Below are 24,839 nucleotides of genomic sequence, written 5' to 3' on the forward strand. Positions count from 1 at the left end.
TTGAGTCGACTTCCAGTCATAGCGGCCCTATGTACAGCAGAACGAAACGCTGCCTGATTCTGTGCCATCCTCACAATCCTTGCTATGTCTGAGCCCATTGTTGCAGCCACTGTGTCAATCCATCTCCTTGAGGGTCTTCCTCTTTTTTGCTGACCCTCTACTTTATCAAGCATGATATCCTTCTCCAGGGAATGGTCTCTCCTGATAACATGCCCAAAGTATGTGAGATGAAGTCACCATCCTCGCTTCCAAGGAGCATTCTGGTTGTACTTCTTCTAAGGCAGATTTGTTTGTTCTTCTGGCAGTCCCTGGTATATGCAATATTGTTTGCCAATTACCATAATTCTAATGCATCAATTCTTCTTTGGTCTTCCTTATTCATTGTTCAGCTTTTGCACGCATATGAGGTGACTGAAAATACCATGGCTTGGGTCAGATCACCTTAGTCCTCAAAGTGACATCTTTGCTTTTTAATACTTTAATACTTTAAAAAGGTACTTTGCAGTAGATTTGCCCGATGCAATACATTGTCTGATTTCTTGACTGCTGCTTCCATGGGTGATGATTGTGGATCCAAGTAAAATGAAATCCTTGACATTAACATTAATACATCCAGTGTTTATTTTATTACGTCTTTTAAGAGGCCAATTCCAATACCACTTCTAAACTTGTATATCATAGTACTGACAAATCTCACTATCGAGTTCCAATTTACAACTTCTTTAGCATACAATTTTCCCAAAATATAGTTATCAGCCTATGTGCTTTCTACATAAATCTTACCTCAATCCATGAACTACTCAGCATACTATGAAAATATTCTGGGGGGAAAAAAAAAAAAGCTCAATTCAATAAAAACAGTGAAACAATTTTAAAACATAAATTAACAACAAAGAGTATACCTACCTAGTCTGGCACAAAGAACACATTTATGACATGGAAATTCCTTCCCATCCACTGATTTCATCGTCACATCACATAGAAATGAACTGTAAGAAAAATGTTTAATTGAATTTCTTTACATATTAAGCAAGTAAGAATTGGGCTTAGCTTTTGATTTTCCCTTAGTTGAAAGCTACAGAGAATAAACAACTTGCAGGTATGCATGCAAATAAAAAACTTCACCTCCTTTCATTTCAGGGAAGACAATAATGGCCTTAACAATAAAGACAGTATTTGAAAAGAGAACTGGATACACATAAATGTCCAAATAAATCTTTCTTCTCGTTTTCCTATTTTGCTCCAGGCCAGGTATTAATAATATAATAGTAAGTGACACCATATTCAAGGCTCTTTAATTTCACTTATTTGTACAACCAATCCTGTGTCAGGCACAATTTAGATACCTCCAATTTCTTTCTTTCTCAAAAACTTTTCACCTACAAAGAAAGTATAAATACCTTAAAAAAAAAAAAATTTAATAGCAAACATGTTCAGAATAGTATATTTACTATTGAAAAATTTTATACTAAAGAAATAATTCATACTATTGAAAAATTTTATACTAAAGGAATAATCATAATGATGATTACACATAATTAATTTGGTTTCTGGGTTAACATCATTTCCTAATTAGAATAAGACAAAATTCAAGCAAGAAAAAATAAAGATTTCTCTCTTCATTAGAAACTAATCAGTAAGGGTGAATTCCTTCTATGTCTGATGGAGCAAATAATCTTTTATCCATTTACCTGAATAACTCCCCAACATTTCCAAAAATGAAGATGACCAGAAAAAGCAAAAGGGTATCTACCTACATATTCTGCTTGATATGTAGGTTTTATGTAGGTAAGAAGCGTTCTATTTTCACACTTAGATGCCACAATCTAGAGATGATAAGTTTTATCTTTATTTTTTAACTTACCATTTTTTCTGATTTAGCTTTGGTTTATTACCAGTTTTCTTGATAATAACATTAATCTTTTCATTTTCAAATCTCACTCCATCTAACCTATCAACAATAGACAAAAATTAACAATTCCAACCATTGGTAGACATATACATTATTCCTCTCACCAAAACAAACAAAAAATAAAACAGCTTACATCTGAACATAATTATATAAATACCTTATACCAGGAAAAAAAAAAAAAAAACACCTATGCCCTTGAGTCGATTCTGAGTCATGGGTATTACATGTGTGTCAGAGTAGAGCTGCACTAACAGGGTTTTCAACTGCAGTCATTTTACAAAATTAGATCACTCAGCCTTCTTTCATCGCCGCTGGGTGGATCTGAACCACCAACCATTCATTTAGTAGCCAAGCCCAAACCATTTGCACTACCCAGGGACCTCGATCATTTATATCCCCTAGAAAAGTATCTCAACAAACCCCCACTCCGTGATAAAGAAATATCACACCCTCTCCTTTAATTTTACTTAGAATCCAAAATACGTTAAATATCTTTATGACAAAAAACAAATCAAAGTCACAATACAAACTCCTTCACCTTTTTTAAATCGAAAACATATATTCATATACATGCCTCTCCTGCTGCCACCCCACAAGCAACATGGATACCTTAAAAAAATAGAGAACTCCAAATCACATCTTAGTTATAATGTGATAGATATTGTGTTAGGCACTTTACATACTATATGACAAAACTACACCAACAATGTAAGGCCAATATTAACCCTCTCATTTTATAAATTGGGAAACTGAGGCTCAAAGAAACTAAGAAATTTGCCCCAGTTTAGTAACAGTAGTCAGAAACCCCGATGGCGTAGTAGTTAAGAGCCATGGCTGCTATCCAAAAGGTCAGCAGTTCGAATTCACCAGGCACTCCCTGGAAACCTTATGGGGCAGTTCTACTGTCCTATAGGGTCACTAAGAGTTGGAATCGACTCGGTGGCAACGGGTAGGAGGTAGGTAGGTAGTGATAATATTAATAGCAACAGTAAAGTAGTGGGTCAGCGAAAAAGAGGAAGACCCTTATTTAGATGAACTGACACAGAGGCTTCAAAAATGGGCTCAAGTATAACAACAATCATGAGGATGGCACAGGACCAGGCAGTGTTTCACTCTGTTGCACACCGGGGCGCTATGAGTCAAAACCGACTCGAGGGCACCTAACAACCACAGTAACAATAGAACTGAGAGGCAAACAACCTTTTTCTAATTCCAAAGGCAGTACTCTTTCTGCCACAACACTACCCCAGATCCCTGTTCCACACCCATAACAGAGTTCAGACCCACGAACAGCCTTCCCATCTTTTAATGCTTCAATCAAGTGAGTCCCAGAGATAGCTCCAACAGAAAATGGAGGAAAAATATATCCTTGTTCCTCCTCAAAAAAAGGAGGAAAAAGAAAAAAAGATGAAAAAAGAATTTTTAAAAGGGGTACATAATAAGGCACAAGAAAAGACACTAAGGAGGGGCCATACCTACTACTCAAATTATGAAAGCCAAATTTTTTTGCAACATTTTGCAACATTCTTACAGGATCATCTTCCCCAACACTTTTTCCTTTTTTGGAAGATTTAAGTTTTCTTTTCTGCCTTTCACTAATTGTTTGAGCTTGATTACTTTTATAAACTTCCAGTGTTGACTTCTGATTATTATCTTCATGGCAATTCATTTCATTCAAATGAGAATTTGGAGTGCTCTGATATTCTTCTGGTTTTTTGTGTAAGTGTATTCTTGGTTTGAAGCCATGAGTTAAAAAGTCACAAGTGTCTGTGTATATAAATTGTAAAAGGTATTCGAACAAGTCAGGATGAACCTTCTCTACCACAAAGAGATGGCATCCTGCAGAATCTTCATCTTTCCGGTAAACATCTGCAAAGTCTAAAGTAGTACCATCTGAAATAAACAATTTCTGAAAAAAGTCAGAACGCACTGCCAAAATATATTTATGTGCAGGGAAGATTCTATTGCCAACTTGAAATGTCACATCATGGATGTTGTCCATTTCATCTGTTTCCCTTAACAGTTTGCCAAACTCTTCAAAAAGCGATGATGAGGACACAACTGGAATTTCATAAAGGCTAGAAACAAAACAAAAATTATTTTTCCTTTCAAGAAAATGAAAGAAAACAAAATCATTCCCAGACAATTCTCCTTTGCAAATTTGCAAATGCAATTTCTTTTTTATTTATTAAACTTTGAAAACTTGAAATATGGCATTTCTTAAAATATAGTACAAAGTCTAGATATTATATCACAATTTAATTTTTTCTATTCTCATTTATAATTATGCTTTTTTCTCTTAAATTAAAATGACAATAATTTTTTCTTTGAGTCATGTTTTCTATTTCTACAAGAACAATGTAACTTAGAACAACATAAATTCAAATAACTATTCCACAGAAATTTTTCAAGTGATTAAAAGTATAATTAGAAACATTTTTTGAAAAGTACAGTTCTCATCCATTTCCTCTTTTTTATCTATTTTACAAGTGAAAAAATAAACAAATATACAGAGAACTTAGCAAATACTTCAGGTCCTGAATCCTGGAGTATGTTAGGTCCTGAATCCTGGAGTATGTTAGAAACTCAAGGAAGTAAAGATAAATACACACATAGATGTAGCATCAGTCTTAACCCTGGTCCTTTCATTATTGTGAAATGAAAAAATAATACCTTCCCAATCTACATTTTACCTTTCTAGGTAGGAAGATCAACCCTCCAGGTATGCCCGGGACTGAGGGGCTTCCTGGGACAGTCCTGGCAAATCAGGATGAATGATCACCCTACTTCTAGAACTTTTCTCCTCAACACTACTACTACTATTTTAATCTGTTCTCTCTCTACTAATATGACTTAGGATATCTGCACTGGAATTCAAACCGCCTTACAGATGGCTCCATAACACCTCTTTTTATTGTCAATTGTCATCGTGTTTAAGGGTCAGAAATTTTTGCAAACTACATAGGAAATATTTATAACACATTTCTCAGAATCTGAGAACCCAGAGTACGTCATTAAGTATTAAAGACATAAATACATATATATACACATACATATAAAAACTAAAAGGAAAACTCATCATTCCCAGTATAATAATTTCCACCTTTGTGTAATCCTGGCAGCATGATTACATGTCTAACATCTCTATAGGACTTGGCAGTGGCTCTTCAATTAAATTTAGGCCAGGAGCTACTAAAAACAGAAGAAAACTTGGTGACTGTGCCTTCTAAATTGAAAATAAAATGTAACATATACAAGGATACCTTGTTTTAGGATCTGACTGCAGGATTGCAAAGTTGCATCCACTTGGATCTGTGCTGACACTAACAGCTCTATGTGCAAAAGTAAGTTTCTCAAGTCGAATTCTTTCATACACACTATTTACTTCAGAGACACAAGACACATCTGATGAGGAATTATGAAGGTTTGATAAAATCTCTGCTAAAAAGGAAAAAAGGAACATCCATTAAGCAAGGCTTTATTGAAACCATTAAAATGATTTCGGAGTAAATGAAATAGAAAAACGTTTGTGACAATATGGAAAAATCTTTAGTTTGTATTAAGTCCTTTTGAAGAACTGCATACATCCTTTCATTTTACACCCTTTACACTGGTTGTATTTATTATACAAGAGATTTTGGGTGGGCCAATTTTCAATTATCCATGAATTATCCTTTCAACAAACACATCCTCCATACTGCCACCAAAGTTTCCTTTCTAAAAAGCAAATCTAATGTCATGCCAGCTTTTAAAATTCCACAAATTATATTAAATATATATAAACTTAGCATCTTCATGATCTACTTGCTTATCTATTTGCTCCCTCCCTTCCTTTTTCTCCTTCTTCCATTCATTCATCAAATATCTGAGTGACCACACTTAACTACTGTGATATCATGATCATCAGGGCATCCCTAGTAATAAGGTCGTGAACAAGACAAACATGTCCCTACCCTCATGGAATGCACAATCTAGCAGGCAGACAGGCATTAAACAAATCATTACAAGTCAGATCAAGGTTATGAAAGAAAAGTATAGAGTGCTTCCACACAGACATGAAATTTGCATGTAAATAAATCATTCTGGCTTCAGTACGAAGAAAGTTCTAAAGTGGGTAAGAGCAGAGAAAAGGCATTTAGGGAGCTCCTTCAAGAGCTGTAGCAATGAAACTTGGGAAAAATGGGTAGATTTCAGAAATACTTGAGACTAAAATGACAAATTTTGGTGATGACTGACTAAATACAGGGAGTGAGGGAATATGGGATGTCAAAGATAACCAATTACTTACATAGAATACACTTAAAAGCAGATGATCATGAGTTCAGTTTTAGAGTTTTAGAGCACTAAGTATGACTAACACAAAATTCTAAGGACTTCCAACATTTACAGGTCCAACCTGCACTGTTTACCCTCTCTTACAGGGCTTTACTAATCTTCCCCCAGATACTCAGTTATTCTAATCTCTATACTTTCAGGAGACTTTATCCCTATATTAGCGTTTGTCTCAGTGAGCTATAAATATTTACATACATGTCCTACTGCCCCTATAAGCTTATGAGTTCCTGAGAACAGGAGCCACATCTTACATATTTTTGTACCATTAAAATCTAGTCCTACTCAAGAGACAGAAAGGGCCACATAAACCAGAGACTACATCAGCCTGAGCCCAGAATAACTAGATGGTGCCCGGCTACAACCGGTGACTGCCCTGACAGGGAACACAACAGAGAACCCCCGAGGGAGCAGGAGAGCAGTGGGATGCAGACCCCAAATTCTTATAAAAAGACCAGACTTAATAGTCTGACTAAGACTAGGCACCCTGGTGGTCATGGTCCCCAGACCTCTGTTAGTCCAAGGCAGGAGCCATTCCCAAAGCCAACTCTTCAGACAGGGATTGGACTGGACAACGGGATAGAAAACAATACTGGTAAAGAACAAGCATCTTGGATCAAGTAGACACATGAGACTATGTTGGCATCTCCTGTCTGGAGGGGAGATGAGACGGCAGAGGGGGGTCAGAAGCTGGCTGAATGGACACGAAAAGAGAGAGTAGAGGGAAGGACTGTGCTGTCTCATTAGGGGGAGAGCAATTAGGAGCATATAGCAAGTTGTATATAAATTTTTGTATGAGAGACTGACTTGATTTGTAAACTTTCACTTAAAGCACACACAAAAAAAATCTATATCTGGCACACAGTAAGTATACCTTAAATGTTCGTGAACTTGAAAAATCTATAAAGAAATAAACAGGCAATTGAAATCAATCATTCAAAAATCATTCCTTTTTAGCTTTATGATTTTGAAGAACATATTTATAATTTTCTCAGAGTAATTATAAACATTTTCTATATATATTTTTAGCATACAATTGCTGATTTATCCATTCAACAGATACACAATGAGGGAGTACTAGGTTTTAGGAAATATGTCAAATGCTGAAGATATAAGGGAACAATCACAGCCCTTGTCTGTAGGAGACAGGCATGAAACAAATTAATCACAAAGATAAATAATTCAAGCAAAAATGATGAAAATACAAAGAGAATATGAAAAGTCAAACAGCATAACTCAGAGTAGATTGAATGATCATTGAAGACATCCTGATAAAATGTAAATGAATCTGAGATATGAAAAGTTAGGGAAGGTCTTGGGATTAATTATACCTCAATATGTGTGAAAAACTTTAGAGAGCCAATGTGTCTGGAGAGTGGTTAGTGACAGGGAGGGAACTCAAGATGAATTCAGAGACACAGACAAGGGCCAGAGCAGGGGGCCTTCTAGGTCATGTTTAAGAAAGGAGGAAGCCATCAAACAGCCTTTAAACATGGACGCCTTAGGATCAGATCCTAAAACCTCATTCTGGTAATTGGCTGAAAATGAATCAATCAAAAAGGACAAGAGTGGAATGAAAATCTATTTTTTGCATGGAAACCCTGTTAGTGTAGTTAGTGGTTAAGATCTACAACTGTTAACCAAAAGGTCAACAGTTCAAATCCACCAGGCACTCTTTGGAAACTCTGTGGGGGTATTTCTACTCTGAACTTCAGGGTTGCTGAGTCGGAATCGACTCGACAGTAATGGGTCTGGTTTTTGGTTGGGTTTATTTTTTGCATGCTGTTTGAACTGAGATGGCAACAATGGGGATGGAAAGAAGTAAATGAATTCTAGTTATTCAGGAAGAAAAACCAATAGATTGCTAAATATGGATGAAAGAAAAAAGTTGCTAGCCTATGTTAAAAAGAATCCACAAGTTTAAATTTATAATCACATAATTATAAGAGTGAGCTATGTTATAAATAACTTCTATTTTCAATGATAGCATTGTAATTAAAGCCATCCTTTTATTCACCAAGGAATGAAATAAAACTTGCCTCCAATTACTCAGCAATTATTTAATAAAACTACTTGCACTTTTTAAAATTCTCAATCACCATAAAAACTCTGTTCTTCCTCTCCTTCTTCTCTAAGTCATAAGATATATCTCTTAAATCTTTAATTTTGCATATAAAAGTATGTAAAAAACAAAGAAAGAATAATCAGACACTCAATTCTCAACGTGGGGAGAAAGAGGAAAAGGAGCTAGAAATCACCTAAGAGCTTTTGTTTTTTTAAACTACACACTTCCCTGTCCCTAGAGCCACAGCTAGGAATTAGCCACTGTTACTGATGGGACTGGACCACATCTTTATGATGTACTGAGACAGATAAAGGTTGAAAATCTGAGACGTAAGTGAACTGAATTCCCTATGTGCATGGCCTGCATGCACTCAAACCAAAATCAAAAGAAGAGTAATAAAGATAAAATCTAATAATACTTATCAATTAAATCTAACTCTTGTCAATTTTAAAGCTCAGTTGAAAGGCACTTTTATGTGCCGTCCACATCCAGTAACTGACCTTTCTTTTCAGAACTCTTTCTTTTTTCTTCCAACCATTTCCCTCTAAATCCTTCCCCGTCTTGCGTGACAAACAGAATTTCATTTCTATTTAAAGCAATATCAGAAATGAAGACCTGGCGTGGATAGGCCCATCGACATTGCTTCAGAGAACTGCTAAGTGATCTCCAGCAAAACACCTAAAATGAAATCAAATTACATTGGAATATAAAGCAATACAGCATTTGAACAAAAAAAATACTAAAATCAAGAGATAGTATCTTCAAAATAAAAGCTCTAATTAGTATGTTTCGATGTTCAGTCTTCCACAGAAAAGGATGGGTATTATAAAAGTCAAGGTGGTTTTAAAGAACCATGTGTTTCAGAAAAGTACATTAACCAAACACGAAGCATTAAAAATTATTTCAAAGATAGTCCTCTTAAGAAGTAATTTTTAGTATCACTTGTCCAAGGCAAACAGATCTGCTCCAATGCTCAAGAAAAACAAAAACCTTGAAGTTAAAACTTACATCTCAAACTCTGTTGTAGTGCCATCTGCTTTCAGGAAGAATGAAACTCACCCCATGAAAATCCAAACTTTACTCCCAAGAAAAAATACGTATGTATAAGTCAACTACATAACTAAATACCTCAGAGGCAGAAAAACTGTCATGGAGTTCAGTGGTTTCCAAACTGTTCTTCAAACCTCAGTATTCTGGGAAATGGCTTAGGTGCTATTGCTAAGGGATAGAGACAAGGGTGAGGGGCAGGGTGCTGGGCTTCCCATCCAGCTTCATCCAGAGCAGAAACTCTTTTACCTGTTTAATATATTGGTATCCCAATTAAGATTTCATCTGAAATATTGATGCTGCTGATTTTTAAAAGTTCATTCCCTCATAATCAAGTTAAAAAAAACTAAAGAACAGAATGGCATCTGATAAGGTCACTCAAAGTTACATACACTGAAGACAATTATTGATTAACTGATTCCTCAAGAGTTTGGTTTTCACAGTAAGACTCTAATTTTGTGGGAAATAGCCACAGTATAAGCTACACCCATATTAATTCATATTAATATAAAGCTATATGCACAGTCAAAATCTGTGCATTTGTTGTGTACAAAACTATATCTAGGGAAATTTTTCCAACTATGAATTGAATTCATAATGTTGTCTACTTAGCCTTTGCTTTTACAAAGCATAGTTGGATGACATATCTCTATTCTATGCAATTCAGTATCATTGATCAGTACTCAGTGTACATGTTAAATAACTCATCAGAATCTCGTATTTCCATTTTAAGCATAATAAACGAAACTTTAAACTACAGTTTAACAAAGAAATACTGTACAACATTAATTAAAGGTCATCATAAAAAAAAAAGGTCATCATACTTTCTTTCAAATACCAGTTCCATATTAATTAGTACTGGATGTCAAAAATTATTGGATGTGAAAATATATCACAAAGCCAATGTGTTTTTTTATATTTGACTCTTTTATGTAATCCCATGCCTGTTTTCTTTTATTACAAGAAGACAATAGAGTACAAATTAGAACTCTAATTATTAAATGTAGTTCCTAATTGCATTAAAATTATCAGCTGCAGTGAACTTATGCCTATAATGTATCCATAAGTGGAGCTTTACCACTAATTCTTCAATTTTTAAAATGACAAAATTTACAAGGCATTATGAGTCTCAGAAAATATTCCTATTGTATATTTTTACTTTATAGGTAAAAAACAGGAAGTCATCTGTGTTCTTCCAGTCATAGGGCATAACTTCTTCACTGTTACTAAAGTACAACATATATCTTTAAATTAACAATCTTATTAGAGAAATTTACTGATATGTTTACACAGGGAACTAAAATTAGAGCTCTATTTAAAAAGGAGCCCTGGTGGCACAGTGGTTAAGAGCTCGGTTGCTAACTAAAAGGTGAGCAGTTTGAATCCACCAGCTGCTCCTCAGAAACACTATGAAGCAGTTCTACTCTGTCCTATGGGGTCACCAGGAGTTGGAATCGACTCCATGGCAACGATTTTTAGGTTTTTTTCTTAATTTACTTAAAAGACATAAAAATTCGTTATATACCAGTGGTCTAGGAAAAAAAAAAAAACCCTTTTATATATAACATCAAGAGTTAAAAACTGTACATTTATTAAGTGTATAAAACTAAATCTGCAGAAATTTCTCCAACTATAAATTGAATTTGTAATGTTGCCTACTTAGCCTTTCCTTTTACAAAGCATAGTTGCATGACATCACTCTTATCTATGCAATTCAGTATCAATGCTCTGTACCAGTGTACTTGTTAAATAACTCATCAAAATCTCTTATTTCCATTTTAAGCGTAATAAATGAAATTTTAAACTACAGTTTAAGAAAAATAAATACAATATTAATTAAATGTCATCTTTTTAAAAAAAGAAAACAAGCCTGTTGTCATCAAGTCGACTCCAAATCATAGCGACCCTATAGGACAGAGTAGAACTGCCCCAAAGGGTTTCCAAGGAGCGTCTGGTGGATTTGAACGGCCAACCTTTTTGTCAGCTGCTATAGTTCTTAACTGCTACGCCACCAGGATTCCAGTTCCATACTAATTAGTACTGGACGTCAAAAATACGTAGGGAAACAAAGTTAATGGGAATTTTCACTAACATGACAATACATTTTTACGTTAGCAGGTCCCCTACAGCTATCAACTGAGACTAAGATTACTACACTTTCACATAACATATTTTTACATAAACATACTCACTCTTCCAGCTCCATCCACTGCAAGAATGCAAATCTTTTGACCCCCATTTTCTTCCAAATGTTCAGGATCAACCTTGTATTCCATACGTCCTCCAGAAACAAGAACCTTTTTCAAGTTTAGTTGTCTGAATGGGGGGAAAAAAGCTCAATTAATATGCTTCCAAAATACACATGTTCAATTTTAAACAAATGACTATTCAAACAATAATCTAAGCTGATTACTGTGAAAGATAAAGTGAGAAGAATTGGTTTTTGGTATCCGCAGTCTCTTCTTCTGTATCTTTTCTCTTACATACTGCTGTTTCTTCCAGTGCAAGTCCTTCCCTCCCAAATGCCTCAACTCACACAGATACACAAAAAATAAAAATAAAAGCCCTGCTTGTTAATGCACACATTCACTCTAGGGTTTAAGTAACTGGCACGGCTAAAAGCTAAGTATATTTGCATTTTAGCAGAAAACAAAAATTTTAAACTTCAAAATGAAATAGAAATGCTTAATTTCAAATATGGCCAACCATAAATATATATGCTACTGTGAAAGTCATCACTACTGCTAATATGATAACTTACCCACTAGCCACGTTTCATTTTATCTACACATCTAAAAGAACAACACTCCAAAGAACAACTTTAATATTTTTTAAGTTTAAAAAAAAAAAGCTAAAAAATTCTTCATTAAGCTACTATGCTGGAACTTAATAAGTAACAAAAAGAAATTTCTTAATGAAAACTTGGATATAATACATTTATGTGATTTAATGTTATCAAGGGCAAATTCTGTGAATGTTAATAAAACAACGTGACATCCCACAAATCACTTCATGCTCAGGAAAAACCCATTACTTAGCCGTAAGAAACCTGTATGTTCACATTTTCATGTTTCATATTTCTAAATCTGACCTACAATTGATGTCAAAAGTAACTCCAACTGCTATACAGAGAAGGTAAGTTGTGACAAATCAATGCTTTACATTTTCTGCTCATAAGCTAACTTCATGAACGGGATCTGTTCATGAAGTTATAATCTTACCTGCATTAACAAAAACACATTTTGTTAAATTTTAATTTAAATGTCTAATTGCTTTGAAGTTAGATGGCTACCTTCTAGAATTCTCCTACATGATTGCTTGTGCTAGTTAACCTATACTCTTTTTCAGCAATCAGCTGTATTTGTTCAAAGACCTATTTCTGTACTTGCACTTATTACTATAATTACATAATTTAAATAAATATTACATAAACCAATGAAATATTAGTTTGAAAAGAATGTTTTCTATAGGTAAGTTGAATACTTGGGAATGACATACTAACTATGAGTACCAAAAACTTGCTGTCAAATCAGGTATGGATGAAGCAACTATAAAAGAGGAAATACCTACTTAAAATACAAAATTCTATACCTATATTAGACACTTGCTCCTTAAATCACTCTAAATGAGATCACAGGTGATACATTATGAGTATAGTTTCTGAACAAAAGACAGAGAACTCCAACTGGCAGAGCCATCCATAATTAAAATCTTAGGTTTATGATTCCTTGCCTTAACAGACTTTGATTAGCTAACCAACTGCTAGTCTACCACTAAACATAATTCTAAAATCTTGCTTTTATGGCTTACAAAGAACCTTCACATATATTCACTGGATCTTTGCCAAAGACTAAAATCATCAAATGCAAAAAAATCCTGACTTTCCCCACATTTAATTTTCTCCGTTTGATAATTTACAATAAAGCATAGCATAAAGTTGATATTCAGATAGTTGCTGGAAGAAATGAGAACTAATACTAAAGTTATGTTTCTTTCACAGAAATGTACATACTTAGAAGCCATCTTCTTGCACTGATAGTCTGCAAGTAAGTAAATATCTCCCCTTGTGGTAACACAGACTGTGGCTCCATCACTTGCAGCAACTAAGGACAGACCGATATCCCTATGATGAAGGGCAGAAACTTGACGAGGAGCAGTTACACACTTTTCTCCATTGGGATCTAGTAAATAACCTAAAAAATTACACAAATAGATATTACAAAATGTATGTATTAGGAGTCAAATTTATTTTTCAGATATTATCAGCAAAGATTTCTTACCCAGCTGTCCACCATTCAGTCCCATAGTGTAAACAGCTTCTCTAGTCCAAAGCACTGTATGAAACCTGCCTGCTGCTACTCCGATGATTGTTTTCCCTTTCAGATATTTTGCCTGCATCTATTCAAAAAGATAAATAAGACTGCAGTTTATTATACGATCTACGATCTAGTACAATTTTGCAGAGACTGAGTAGATGAGGGTAGCAAACATATGGCATACTTGCTGCCAGTGCCCCCCTCCAGTGCTAATGGCAGTTGTCACTAACAGATCTCCACACTCACACCAAGAACTGAGTCCTTGTCAGGGCACAAGACATTTCAGTACAGCTATTTCCATTCAGCAGCTGTAACATGTGGAACATTTACATGCTATAAAAAGCAAATCATTATACTTTTGGCTATTTTTTTCTAACCAGCAATATGCAAAACAGGCATACTCATTAGAAAATTCAGTACTTTTAAATTCTGACCTGCCCAGGGCTTCTCAACAGTGGCACTATTGAACATTTGAGCACAGATGATTCTTTGTTGTAGGTGGCTGTCCTACGCATCACAGGATGTTTCGCCGCATCCCTGGCCTCAACCCAAAATGTCTGGTACCTCCCACCCATTTGTGACAACCAAAAACGTCTCCAGGCATTGCCAAATGGCCCTTGGGAGGGCCAAACTGCCTCCATTGGAAAACCACTGGACACATCCATATCTACCCTTTCTTAAGGAGGATCCCAAAAATGTTTAAGATTCAAAGCCCCAAGGTAGTCACACAATGAAAGTAAAACTGAGAATAAAGCCTATTTGCCATTCTTGAAGAGGTCTACAAAAGTTAAATGCTCACAAATTCCTTAGACGGTTAGAGAAAATGGATCTACTAAGACGAACCACAGACTGGAGACAAACCCAAATTATTTTAGGATGATTTCTTTGATTCATTAAACCCATCGCCACCGAGCTGACTCTGACTCATAGCAACTCTACACGACAGAGTAGCTGTCCCATGAGGTTTTCAAGGCTGTAATCTTTACAGAAGCGACTGTCACATCTTTTACTCATGGAGTGGCTGGTGGGTTTGAACCACCAACCTTTTGATTAGCACCCAATTGCTTAAACACTGTACCTACCACCAGGGCTCCTTACCGATCCGTTAGTCATCCAGAATAGCAACATTAATTTAAATACTTACTAATAAAAAATGTATACCTGATGACAATTTCAAATTCAAAGGATTGAACAAGTAAAGAAATTTAACATCTGAAATGTAACTTGTTAGGAGCAGTAACATTAATTTAGAACACCAGTTCCGGTTCTCTGTACTAGGTCCCTGAAGTTGGGGAAAGGGCGCCATCTGGTGGTCGTTATGCAAATAAAAAACAGAATGTATAACAGAGTAGTGGATTTTGTACCCATGTGCCCGCACATCAATTTGCCAGGTATGACTTCTGTGCAGAGGCAGAAACCACAAAACCAAAAATGCTTAGGTTTCTGGATACCTCATTTGCATGAGATCGCTCTGTATTCAAAATTTTGTATTATTTTTCTTAAGGAGGACCCAAAAATTGTTAAGATTCAAACCTAGTCCACCTCTGCTTATGAATACTTAAAAGTGGAATCCAGGGTACTTTAGTATCTAACTTGTCAAGTACTCTCTCTCCTATTCTTATAGTACTAATCTGCACTAAAGTTCTCCTTTTGTGAAAAACAAAAATACACATATACCACTGAAGATGAATTTAAATAGCATTAAGTAAAATATATGCAGCTTTGTCAATAACTTAATATCATTCTGTCCATATAATTTTACAACAAATAATCACCTTATTATTTAAAAAAGAGAAGTTTACCTGTCTGGGTACATTACAACTTGGAGGTGGGGGAATAAGTCCTAACTGATGAAAAACATTCAGACCAAATGTATAAACACACCCATCTTCAGTTAATACAACAGTATGATCCTTAGCAGCTGCCACTTGAGAACAACTGTGACCACTCAGTCCTTCCACAAGCCTGGGGACCTATAAAGTAAAATGAACTTTAGCATAGTATATTAACCATTTACATAGGAATACAAATAGAATCTGATGATTCTACATCCAAAATGACATTAAATGATACATATGGCTATATCTATTATAGGTAAACTCTGTATTTCAGCAAGGGACAGATGGCGAGTAAAAAAATATGGACACTGGTTTATGACCAAAATATATAACCCCAATAAGACATTTCAATAAAATAATTCAACAACTGATTTCGAGCCCTTACCATATACGAAGCACAAATTTGTTATAAATAAAAGTGACTCTTTAGCTGAAGTATTCATTGGTGTATTGGCGGGGGGCGGGTGGGGAACAGGAGTCTATATAGCCCCTCACTGAGTAACTAAAAATAATATCCTTTGAGCCACCTGTCGTGGGTTCAGATCTTAGTTCTTCCACTTATTAGCTATTTGATCTCAATCAAATTTCTTACCTGTCTGCATCTGTGAAACAAAACAACAGTAGTATTTTAGACTATAGAAGACTTCATAGAGTTGGTGTACGGATTAAAAACCAAACCCAAACCTACTGCTATCAAGTGGATTCCAACTCATAGCAACTGCATAGGGTTTCCAACACTGTAGATCTCTACGGAAGCAGACTGCCACATCTTTGTCCTGTGGAGCTGCTGGTGGTTTCAAACCACCCACCTTTTGGTTAGCGGTTGTTCATTTTAATCACTGCACCACCAAGGCTCCTTAAGGGGTAAAAGAGTTGGTAATTTACAACAGTCCCTGGCAAAGAGTGTTGCTATTGCTACTACTGTCATCATGTATAAAATGAAGATGATAATGCCTACACCTCACAGGGCTATTGTGAGGCTTAAGTCAAGGTAACGATAATGTACGAAAAGCATGAACAATGCCTGGAAATAATACACCCGCAATAAATGGAAGCTGTTATCATTGTACCTCTTGCTCCTTTTTAAAGTACCCTTTAATAGATGAGAAATATACCAGTAGTCCCCTGAAAACAAAAAACTTATCTTTAAAAATATAATGAGTCAATTTTCTAGTATGTAATAATCACTTTTTTTTCTTTTTTAATGATCACTAAGCTTCTTCCAATTAGCACTATGTTTCAGTAACATAAGAACCAATTTTGTGATTGAACAATGAAAACATTGGCTCAATTACTAGACCACAGATACTTTAATGAGAAGTTAAAGCAAATAAAAATCTGTACTGCTTCAGGAAAAGTTCTACAATTAATCTGCCCTCTTTAATTCAACTCTCAAAATATTTTGAAGTTTATTTATATACTCTCCTGACTTAATATTTGTGTAACCATAGTATAATTTTTCTTTGATGCTTTAGAATTTTGCATGTTATCTAAATCCTTAATATGAACATGATATATCATGAAAGTAATAGATTTAAAGAAAAAAAAAAAAAAGCCTGATATCAATTCATGTATTTTCTCCTTATATTTGGTGGAAAAAATTTTCACCAAAGCTTCCAGTTCACCAAAGTTTTACTGAAGCTATCTAAATTGTACAACGACATTTCAGTTACCAAGCATGTCTGTTCATCTCCATGTCCTAAACGTCCTCCAGGACCATGACCACAGGTATAAACCTGTCCTTTCTGAGACAGAAACACTGAGTGAAATTTACAAAGCACCACCTAAGGAAAAACAAAAAAATATTAAACTTCTCTGAATGAAATGTTCTTCATTTTACAAAAGGAAAATAGCAGAATATTGCTTATTGTTTAAACTGAATGGTGGATACGTGGGGATTCATAATGGTATTCTCGCTACTTGATACAGGATTGAAGTTTTCTGTACTAAAAAATTAAAACATATGTGCTTTAATTTAAAAGTATGCTTATAAACAGTGACACATGGGAAAAGAACAAAGGAGGAATTTGGCATGTATTATTACCCACAGAAGGAACTAAACAAAGGAAAATGGAAATCTTAAGTCTTCAACTATATAAAGTAGTAGCCAGCTGCTTTCCAGTTTCATGGAATCCCAAATAGCAAGAATTCAGCAAAGTGCAATATGAAGCACAAAGATAATAACAATAACCAAACAGTGTTATCAAAGAAGAACAGAAATGCCTTCAGATCATTATTTGGAAAAATGTCATTATACACAAGGGTAAGAGGAAAGGTGTATATACAGTCTATGTCTTTTGGAGATCTCTTTTTTGGTCTAATATAGTACACCTTTAATATGACTTTAAATAATTTCATACTTATTTTCAAGTTTTTCTCTCTTCCCTCCTTTCTCCTTATCTGCCTCCTTCCTAAAACCCTCTCCACCTTACCCACACAGACACGTATTCACATACTCTTGCAAGAAGATCAAAAACACCAAACCCATCGCCATCAAGTCAATTCCGACTCATAGTGACCCCGTGTATTGCAGAGTAGAACTGCTTCATAAGGTTTTTTTGATTGTAATCTTTACAGAACTTTGCCAGGCCTTTCTTCTTCAGAGCCACCGGGTGGGTTTGAACTACCAACCTTTTGGTTAGCAACTGAGCTCGTTAACCATTTGCACCACCCAGGGACTAATATATGTACAGTAACTTCCAACTGCTTGCACTAACATTTCACACTTCTAGGGTATTTTACACAGACTAAATATCATTAAGGCTAAGAAATCTAAAAATTTGGCAAAGTTCTATTGATTTAATTTCTTCAAAAAAAATGTTCGCTTATTTCAACAAAGTTAACAGAATCCAAATGAAAAGCTGAAGTATCAAATACAAAAGTTCTTTTAATCTCTAAGAGTATTCAGTTGTACTTCAAAATACCTGCTTGATATAAACTCCACTCCTGGAGAACAGATCCACCAACTCTGGATGATGTTTGCTATTCTGGCTTCCATGACCCAAGGTGAAGTTTGTATTATCTCCCCAGGTATAGACATCTGTAGGATCTAAAGTGAAAATCAGTTTAATATTTTAAAACAAACATCAATTTATTTCAATTATAGATGCGCTTTACTAATCAGTTTAGCTAAAACCATGAGTCTTTACAGGAACTAATTTAACTACCATATTTAGAAAGATGATGCCAAGACTCTCTTAAATTAAATCATGAACCCATTAATATATAATCCTAAAAACAGGAGTCAGGAAATCAAAATCATAGTAAAGACCTCTGTCAATATAAGCAATCTAGCATTTGTCCTTGTTTCTTTAGCAGCCAAATGAGTAAAACATCACTCACCATATCTCTTTAATTTCAATGAAAATTATAATATATGTGGTTATTTTAAATGTAAGAGGTTGTTAATCCATATATATGAAGGTTGCAAATGAAACAAATGTAACATTACTTATTATTTCTACAGAAACATTAATTCTCAGTATTTTTCTCTTGATGTAAAATTACACTAGTGACTACTATAATACCCCATTAAATGGGGATAAAGCCTAAGTATGGCTAAGTTTATGATATGAATTTTCATTTTTATTTTTATTTTGGAACGCTAATAAAGCTCTCGAATGGAATTGTAACTGTTGCCTGCAAATGTGGTGTCCAAGGTAGAAAAAAAAATGAAGAATGTGTTCTGACCTAGCTGGCTCACTAGTTAGATATAAACTACCCATTTTAATCTCTTCTCCCTTTCCTTCAGTTCCCACCTCCAAAGCTCAATGGGGAAACATACTGGAGGGATAAGTGAAATCCGAATGTGTGGGTAGATGAATCATTTCCATTTCTTTTTCCCTCTACCTCAAATGCTGATGTTACTTTCTGGATGCACATTAATTACTTTACAACACTTACAATTCTAACTGCCTTCCTACTTTAAGTTGTATTTTTACTCTTACAGACATAACTATGGATTGAAAAATGCAAAATAAGTGTTCTGAACATCACACCAAAAATATCAACTGACAAACCAAAGTAAAAGTTCTTCACAGATATCCCCAAATAAATCTTCAAATATTTTTAAAAGAATAGTTTCATTAAAATTTTCTAAGGTATACCTTAATGGAATATATTTGTGGAATTTTCTTACCAGTATTCTTGAATACTACATGTTTTGGTCTATCCTTCATTACAAGATCCAAAGCTGACAAACCTTCTTTATCTTGGATATACAGACTAACACCATGCTTTAAAAAAAAAAAAAAAAAAAAAGGCTATTTCATCAGTTTACCTATAATCAGTGATTTCTTATTCTTATATATCAAAAAAATCAGCTGCTTGAGTCCATAAATACAAAGAAAAAAAGAAAAATAAACACTTAATAATAATCATCTCTCAAGATTATGCACATTTTTTCTCACACAAATAAGAAAAATCAAATACCCAGGCTGTAGAGATTTCAAGGCAATGGCAGAACAGAACTTATATTAGGGTTTACTCTTTAAAAATATGATATCATCTATGCCCCTTTTGCTTTGAATTCCATTATATCAATTATTAAGACAATTATATTCTTTTATTTCCATTTGGATGATATATATATTTTACCTTTCTACTTTAAATCTTTTTTATAACATTGTTTAATTGTAATCTCTTAAAAATCACATACAATTAGATCGTTATCTAAAAACCTGAGAACTTGTCTGTGTGAGTGTGTATGTATGTGTGTGTTTCTAAGCAGCAATAAAAAGTAACCTGTAGTCTTTTATCTCAATTCAGACTCAAACATGAATTGGAACATTTTCTGTCCCACTTACAGCAGTTAGCACTCCATCTCTATTACCATATTTTGCTTCCTTTTTTAAATCTAATAGGGGAGTGGGTAGACAAAAAGGAATGTTCAATTCATATTACTGTTACGTCATTAAACCTAAAAATCTATTGCCGTCGAGTTGATTCCGACTCATAGAGACCCTACAGGACAGAGTAGAACTGCCCCATAGTTTCCAAGGAGCACCTGGTGGATGTGAACTGCCACCCTTTGGTTAGCAGCCATAGCACTTAACCACTACGCCACCAGGGTTTCTGTTACGTCATTACAGTATTTAAAATATAAAATATAATCCTTTCCAAAAATAACTTTTACTCTTTTATGTTTGCTATCAAACATTATAAAACTTTCAACAATTATTCCATGAGTTACTTTCTTAAGTGTGCTATGCTAATTTTTTATTGCAACATGTAAAAAAAAAAACTGGCTAATGAAAATACCTAGGGTTGGGGGGGCATGGTTGGCAAATAAACAAAAAGCACACATTATTTGTGTAAAAACATGGTACTTAGATTTTTCTCCATTTAAACTAGTGTGAGTCATCACTACCTGTCCACACACAATTCACCTAGGTAATCAGAGGCCGAGGTGAACCAGGAAGTTCTTAAACGCTAATGGTGATATGCTGAAATACTCTGTTTTGGGTTATATAAGAAAGAACATCCTTTTAATCTCAAAACAATGGATTTCTAATTAACTAAGGCCAATTTCAACTGCACTGCGTTCCAGATGGATTGAAAAATGAGAAACTGGTTTCCCAAAGCTGTCAATTAGCAAAACACATCCAAGTTAGTGAGCTAACAGTTAAACAAAAATCAAAAGTGATCATTTAAGATCTTACTAAAATTATACACTGCCCGCTTCTTTCAAAAAAGAATAAACTCATGTGGGAGGACCTAAAGCTGATCTTTATAAGAGCAAGAAAGGTAGATTCCAGGGCAGAATGTTCCAAGCTATTAATTTGACAAAAGAAATCCTAGAAGCTTAGATCCCTAGGGACTTTATTTTGCCAGTTTAATTATTTTGGTCTAAATTTTATATAAACCAACTGGATCCAGGTAAAACCAAAAAAAAACCAAACCCATTGCTGTCGAGTCAATTCCAACTCATAGCGACCCTACAGGACAGAGCAGAACAGCCCCACAGGGTTTGGATCCAGGTTAAGACTACATGTATTTGCATCATCCTAAGCAGCGGCAACTGCATAAAGGACTTGGGACAATTTTTGCCTTCAGAGCTCCCTAGATATGGTGGGCTCTGATGCTTTTTAATCTGTTTACCCTAATCTCTAAAGATAGTAGACCAAGGTACAGTCTATCCCATTTATTTAAAGACCAACTCTTCAAACATCCCCAAAATAGTAGGTAAATTCATTATCTTACTAAATACCACCTAAAAATACATGAGGCTTATAAGCCTGAGCATCTCATACCAATGGTATACAATAAAAAACAGACTTTAGACAACTATTCTACTACAACCACTACCCATCTGTCAGTGTGTCATACTGTGGTGGCTTGCTATGATGCTGGAAGGTATGTCAGCAATAATTCAAATACCACCAGGGTTACCCATGGTGAACAGGTTTCAGCAGAGCTACCAGCCTAAGAGACTAGCTAGAAAGGCCTAATGATCTGCTTCTGAAAATCAGGCAATGAAAATCTTAGGGATCACAACAGAGCACTGTTCAACTCGCTTGCTTGGAACATGTCATCAGGAGGGATCAATCGCTAGACGAGGATGTAATGTTTGGTGAACCAGAGGGCCACTGAGGGCAAGAGTGAGAAAGATTGGCACAAGAGTCACCACAACATACTCGAATACGTCAGTGATTGTGAGGATGACACAGGACTGGGCAATATTTCATTCTGTTGTGCCTTGATGGCAGTTATCTATTTATTCCACTACAAACTACTGGTAATACTACTGGAAATGTCTGTCAGGACATTTTGACTGTCTTCCGCAATCTTTGCCTAAGATAAAGATTTGCATGCTAGAAATCAGTAGCAAGAGACGGAGGTGGTGGGGGGTGGTAAATCAAGAAAGAAAAAAAACTAATTCAAAGATGTGTTATCTACTAGGCCACTAAGGAGAACGGTGCATTATCCTGCCAGGATGTTCTGATAGCCCCATGAAATATGTAACAATAATTGCCCGAACAAGGGATAAAAGAGGGAAGTATTTACCACCGGCTCCCATTATCCATTAGCCAAGCCTCTCCAGTTGGTCATGCATGAGTGCCAAGCCCAGGACAGAAAACAAGAGGCATGCAGTACGCACCTACAGCAAGGTGCAGACTACATCTACATAAAGCTGCTAGAAGCCTGTGTGGAACTGGTCACCACAGCTGTCGTTGGAATAAGAGGTGAAGGGCAAGTATGTGATGCACTGATCATTCCAAACTAGTTACGAGCTAAGCTGAATGAGTTTAATACAGTTCTCTGCTACTGCTGCCCATATACTGCCAAGAAAGTCAGGATCAAAAGAAGTATCTTGAGACCACATAATTTCCAGTGGGGTAAAATAGGGAGGTATTCTACTCTTCTTCTTTCAAGCTTTGATAGTACTTTTCGATACAGGAGCTAGAAGCCCTACTAGAGAAACAGCATGATTCACATGCTCTTATATTCAAAATAACATGGTTTTAACACCATAAACTAGGAAAATTAAGAACAGTTTTAATAGACAACTGGTCCTGTTAATCTAATTATTCCCAGGGGGTTGAGGGAACAAAATTTCAGATCAGTTATTCTAGAACAAAAGTCAGAATTTTTGTCCAGTTCTTCTTAAATGATTTATAGTTACCAAAAGTTGTATCATTTAATATCTACAATATACACTGTGAAATCAGCTTATCTTTGATTCTGCAACAGGAAATTATACTGCTTAACAGCTCTAGAGTTATATGTCTAAGACCTTCTAAGTAGAGATATTTATCATCTTTCTGTTTAAAAATCTCCCCAGGCCAAATTCTGAAAAAGAATGATACCACAGCTTAACACTACATAACAATAACCAACAGTAGCAGTCATTTGTTTTTTTTTTCATTTGACTTCCATCATCCATCCTCCCTTCATAATAGCACCCAGAATTTCTTTTGGCACACAGCTTTGCTAGAAATATAATTTAAGCAAGAGGTGGACATGTAATCCAAGGCCAATCAATTGAAAGCTTGCTGTCAGAAATCTTGATTCTTGGTAGACGGTGGAAACCAGGGATGAGGGAGCATGCAAAACGGTTCGCACTTCTTGATAGTAGTTAGATTGTTTTAGTTTGAAGAGCTGCATATTGTTTATAATTTGACAGTTAATTGAGTTGTTCTGATTCCTTACACAGTTCTCTTTTCTGTAGCATATCCGACGGCCCTCTAAACATTTGCTTATGTTACCATAGTTGGTTTCTGTTGTGTGCAGAAAGAACACTAATACACCAACATTTATCACGCACTTCCATATTTGTTTATTCAATTATTTGGTTTTGGTCTATTTTCCCCCACTATAATGAAAACTCAAACAAAGAAAGGACCTCGTCTGTCTTGTTCATTGCAATATTCCTGTTGTTGTCAGGTGCCGACCAGTCGGTTCCGACTCATAGCAATCATATGTACAACAGAACGAAACACTGCCCAGTCCTGGGCCATCCTCACAACTGTCGTTATGCTTGAGTCCACTTTTGCAGCCGCTGTGTCAATCCATCTACTTGAGGGTCCTCCTCTTTTTTCACTGACCCTCTACTTTAACAAGCATGATGTCCTTCTCCAGGGACTGGTCCCTCCAAATAACATGTCCAAAGTATGTGAGACCAAGTCTCGCTATGCTTGCCTCTAATGAGCATTCCGGCTGTACTTCTTCCAAGACAGATTTGTTTATTCTTCTGGCAGTCCATGGTATATTCGATGTTATTCGTCAACACCATAATTCAAAGGCATCAATTCTTCAGTCTTCCTTATTCACTGTCCAGCTTTCACACGCATATGAGGCGATTGAAAACACCATGTCTGTGGTCAGGTGCACCTTAGTCTTCAAAGTGACATCTTTGCTTTAAAACACTTTTAAAAAGTCTTTTGCAGTAGATTTGCCCAATGCAATGCGTAGTTTCATTTCTTGACTGCTGCTTCCATGGCTGTTGATTGTGGATCCAAGTAAAACGAAATCCTTGACATCTCCAATCTTTTCTCCATTTATCATGATGTTGCTTACTGGTCCAGCTGTGAGGATTTTTACATTTAGGTGTCATCGGTACTGAAGTCTGTGATCTTTGATCTTCATCAGTAGGTACTTCAAGTCCTCTTCACTTTCAGCAAGCAAGGCTGTGTTATCTGCATACTGCAGGTTGCTAATGAGTTTTCCTCCAATCCTGATGCCCCATTCTTCTTCATATAGTCCAGCTTCTTGGACTATTTGCTCAGCATACAGACTCAATAAGTATGCCGAAAGGACACAACCCTGACACACACCTTTCCTGACTTTGAACCATGCAGTAATCCCTTGCCCTGTTCGAACAACTGCCT

General features: G+C 35.5%; 1 protein-coding gene across 3 annotated transcripts in view; it reads right to left on the minus strand.

The window, feature by feature from the left end:
* IBTK (inhibitor of Bruton tyrosine kinase) overlaps positions 1-24,839 on the minus strand; it is a 97,503-nt gene that overhangs the window by 61,714 nt on the left and 10,950 nt on the right. For 2 of the 3 annotated variants that reach the window (XR_007518694.1, XM_049896243.1), the window contains exons 3-15: positions 19,649-19,745; positions 18,435-18,559; positions 17,184-17,294; positions 15,475-15,645; positions 13,637-13,754; positions 13,369-13,549; positions 11,549-11,672; positions 8,810-8,987; positions 5,176-5,353; positions 3,388-3,990; positions 1,865-1,951; positions 907-989; positions 784-821 (exon numbers count right to left, since the gene is read on the minus strand). Coding sequence is in view for 2 of the 3 variants with exons in the window: in XM_049896243.1 (XP_049752200.1) it covers positions 784-821; positions 907-989; positions 1,865-1,951; positions 3,388-3,990; positions 5,176-5,353; positions 8,810-8,987; positions 11,549-11,672; positions 13,369-13,549; positions 13,637-13,754; positions 15,475-15,645; positions 17,184-17,294; positions 18,435-18,559; positions 19,649-19,745 (2,094 nt within the window). In the remaining variant the exon portion in view is untranslated. The remainder of the gene's footprint in view (positions 1-783; positions 822-906; positions 990-1,864; positions 1,952-3,387; positions 3,991-5,175; positions 5,354-8,809; positions 8,988-11,548; positions 11,673-13,368; positions 13,550-13,636; positions 13,755-15,474; positions 15,646-17,183; positions 17,295-18,434; positions 18,560-19,648; positions 19,746-24,839) is intronic. The other variant, XM_049896254.1, reaches the window with a different exon arrangement.

The sequence above is a fragment of the Elephas maximus genome, chromosome 1 (assembly GCF_024166365.1).
Source record: "Elephas maximus indicus isolate mEleMax1 chromosome 1, mEleMax1 primary haplotype, whole genome shotgun sequence".
In the NCBI taxonomy this organism is placed as follows: domain Eukaryota; kingdom Metazoa; phylum Chordata; class Mammalia; order Proboscidea; family Elephantidae; genus Elephas; species Elephas maximus.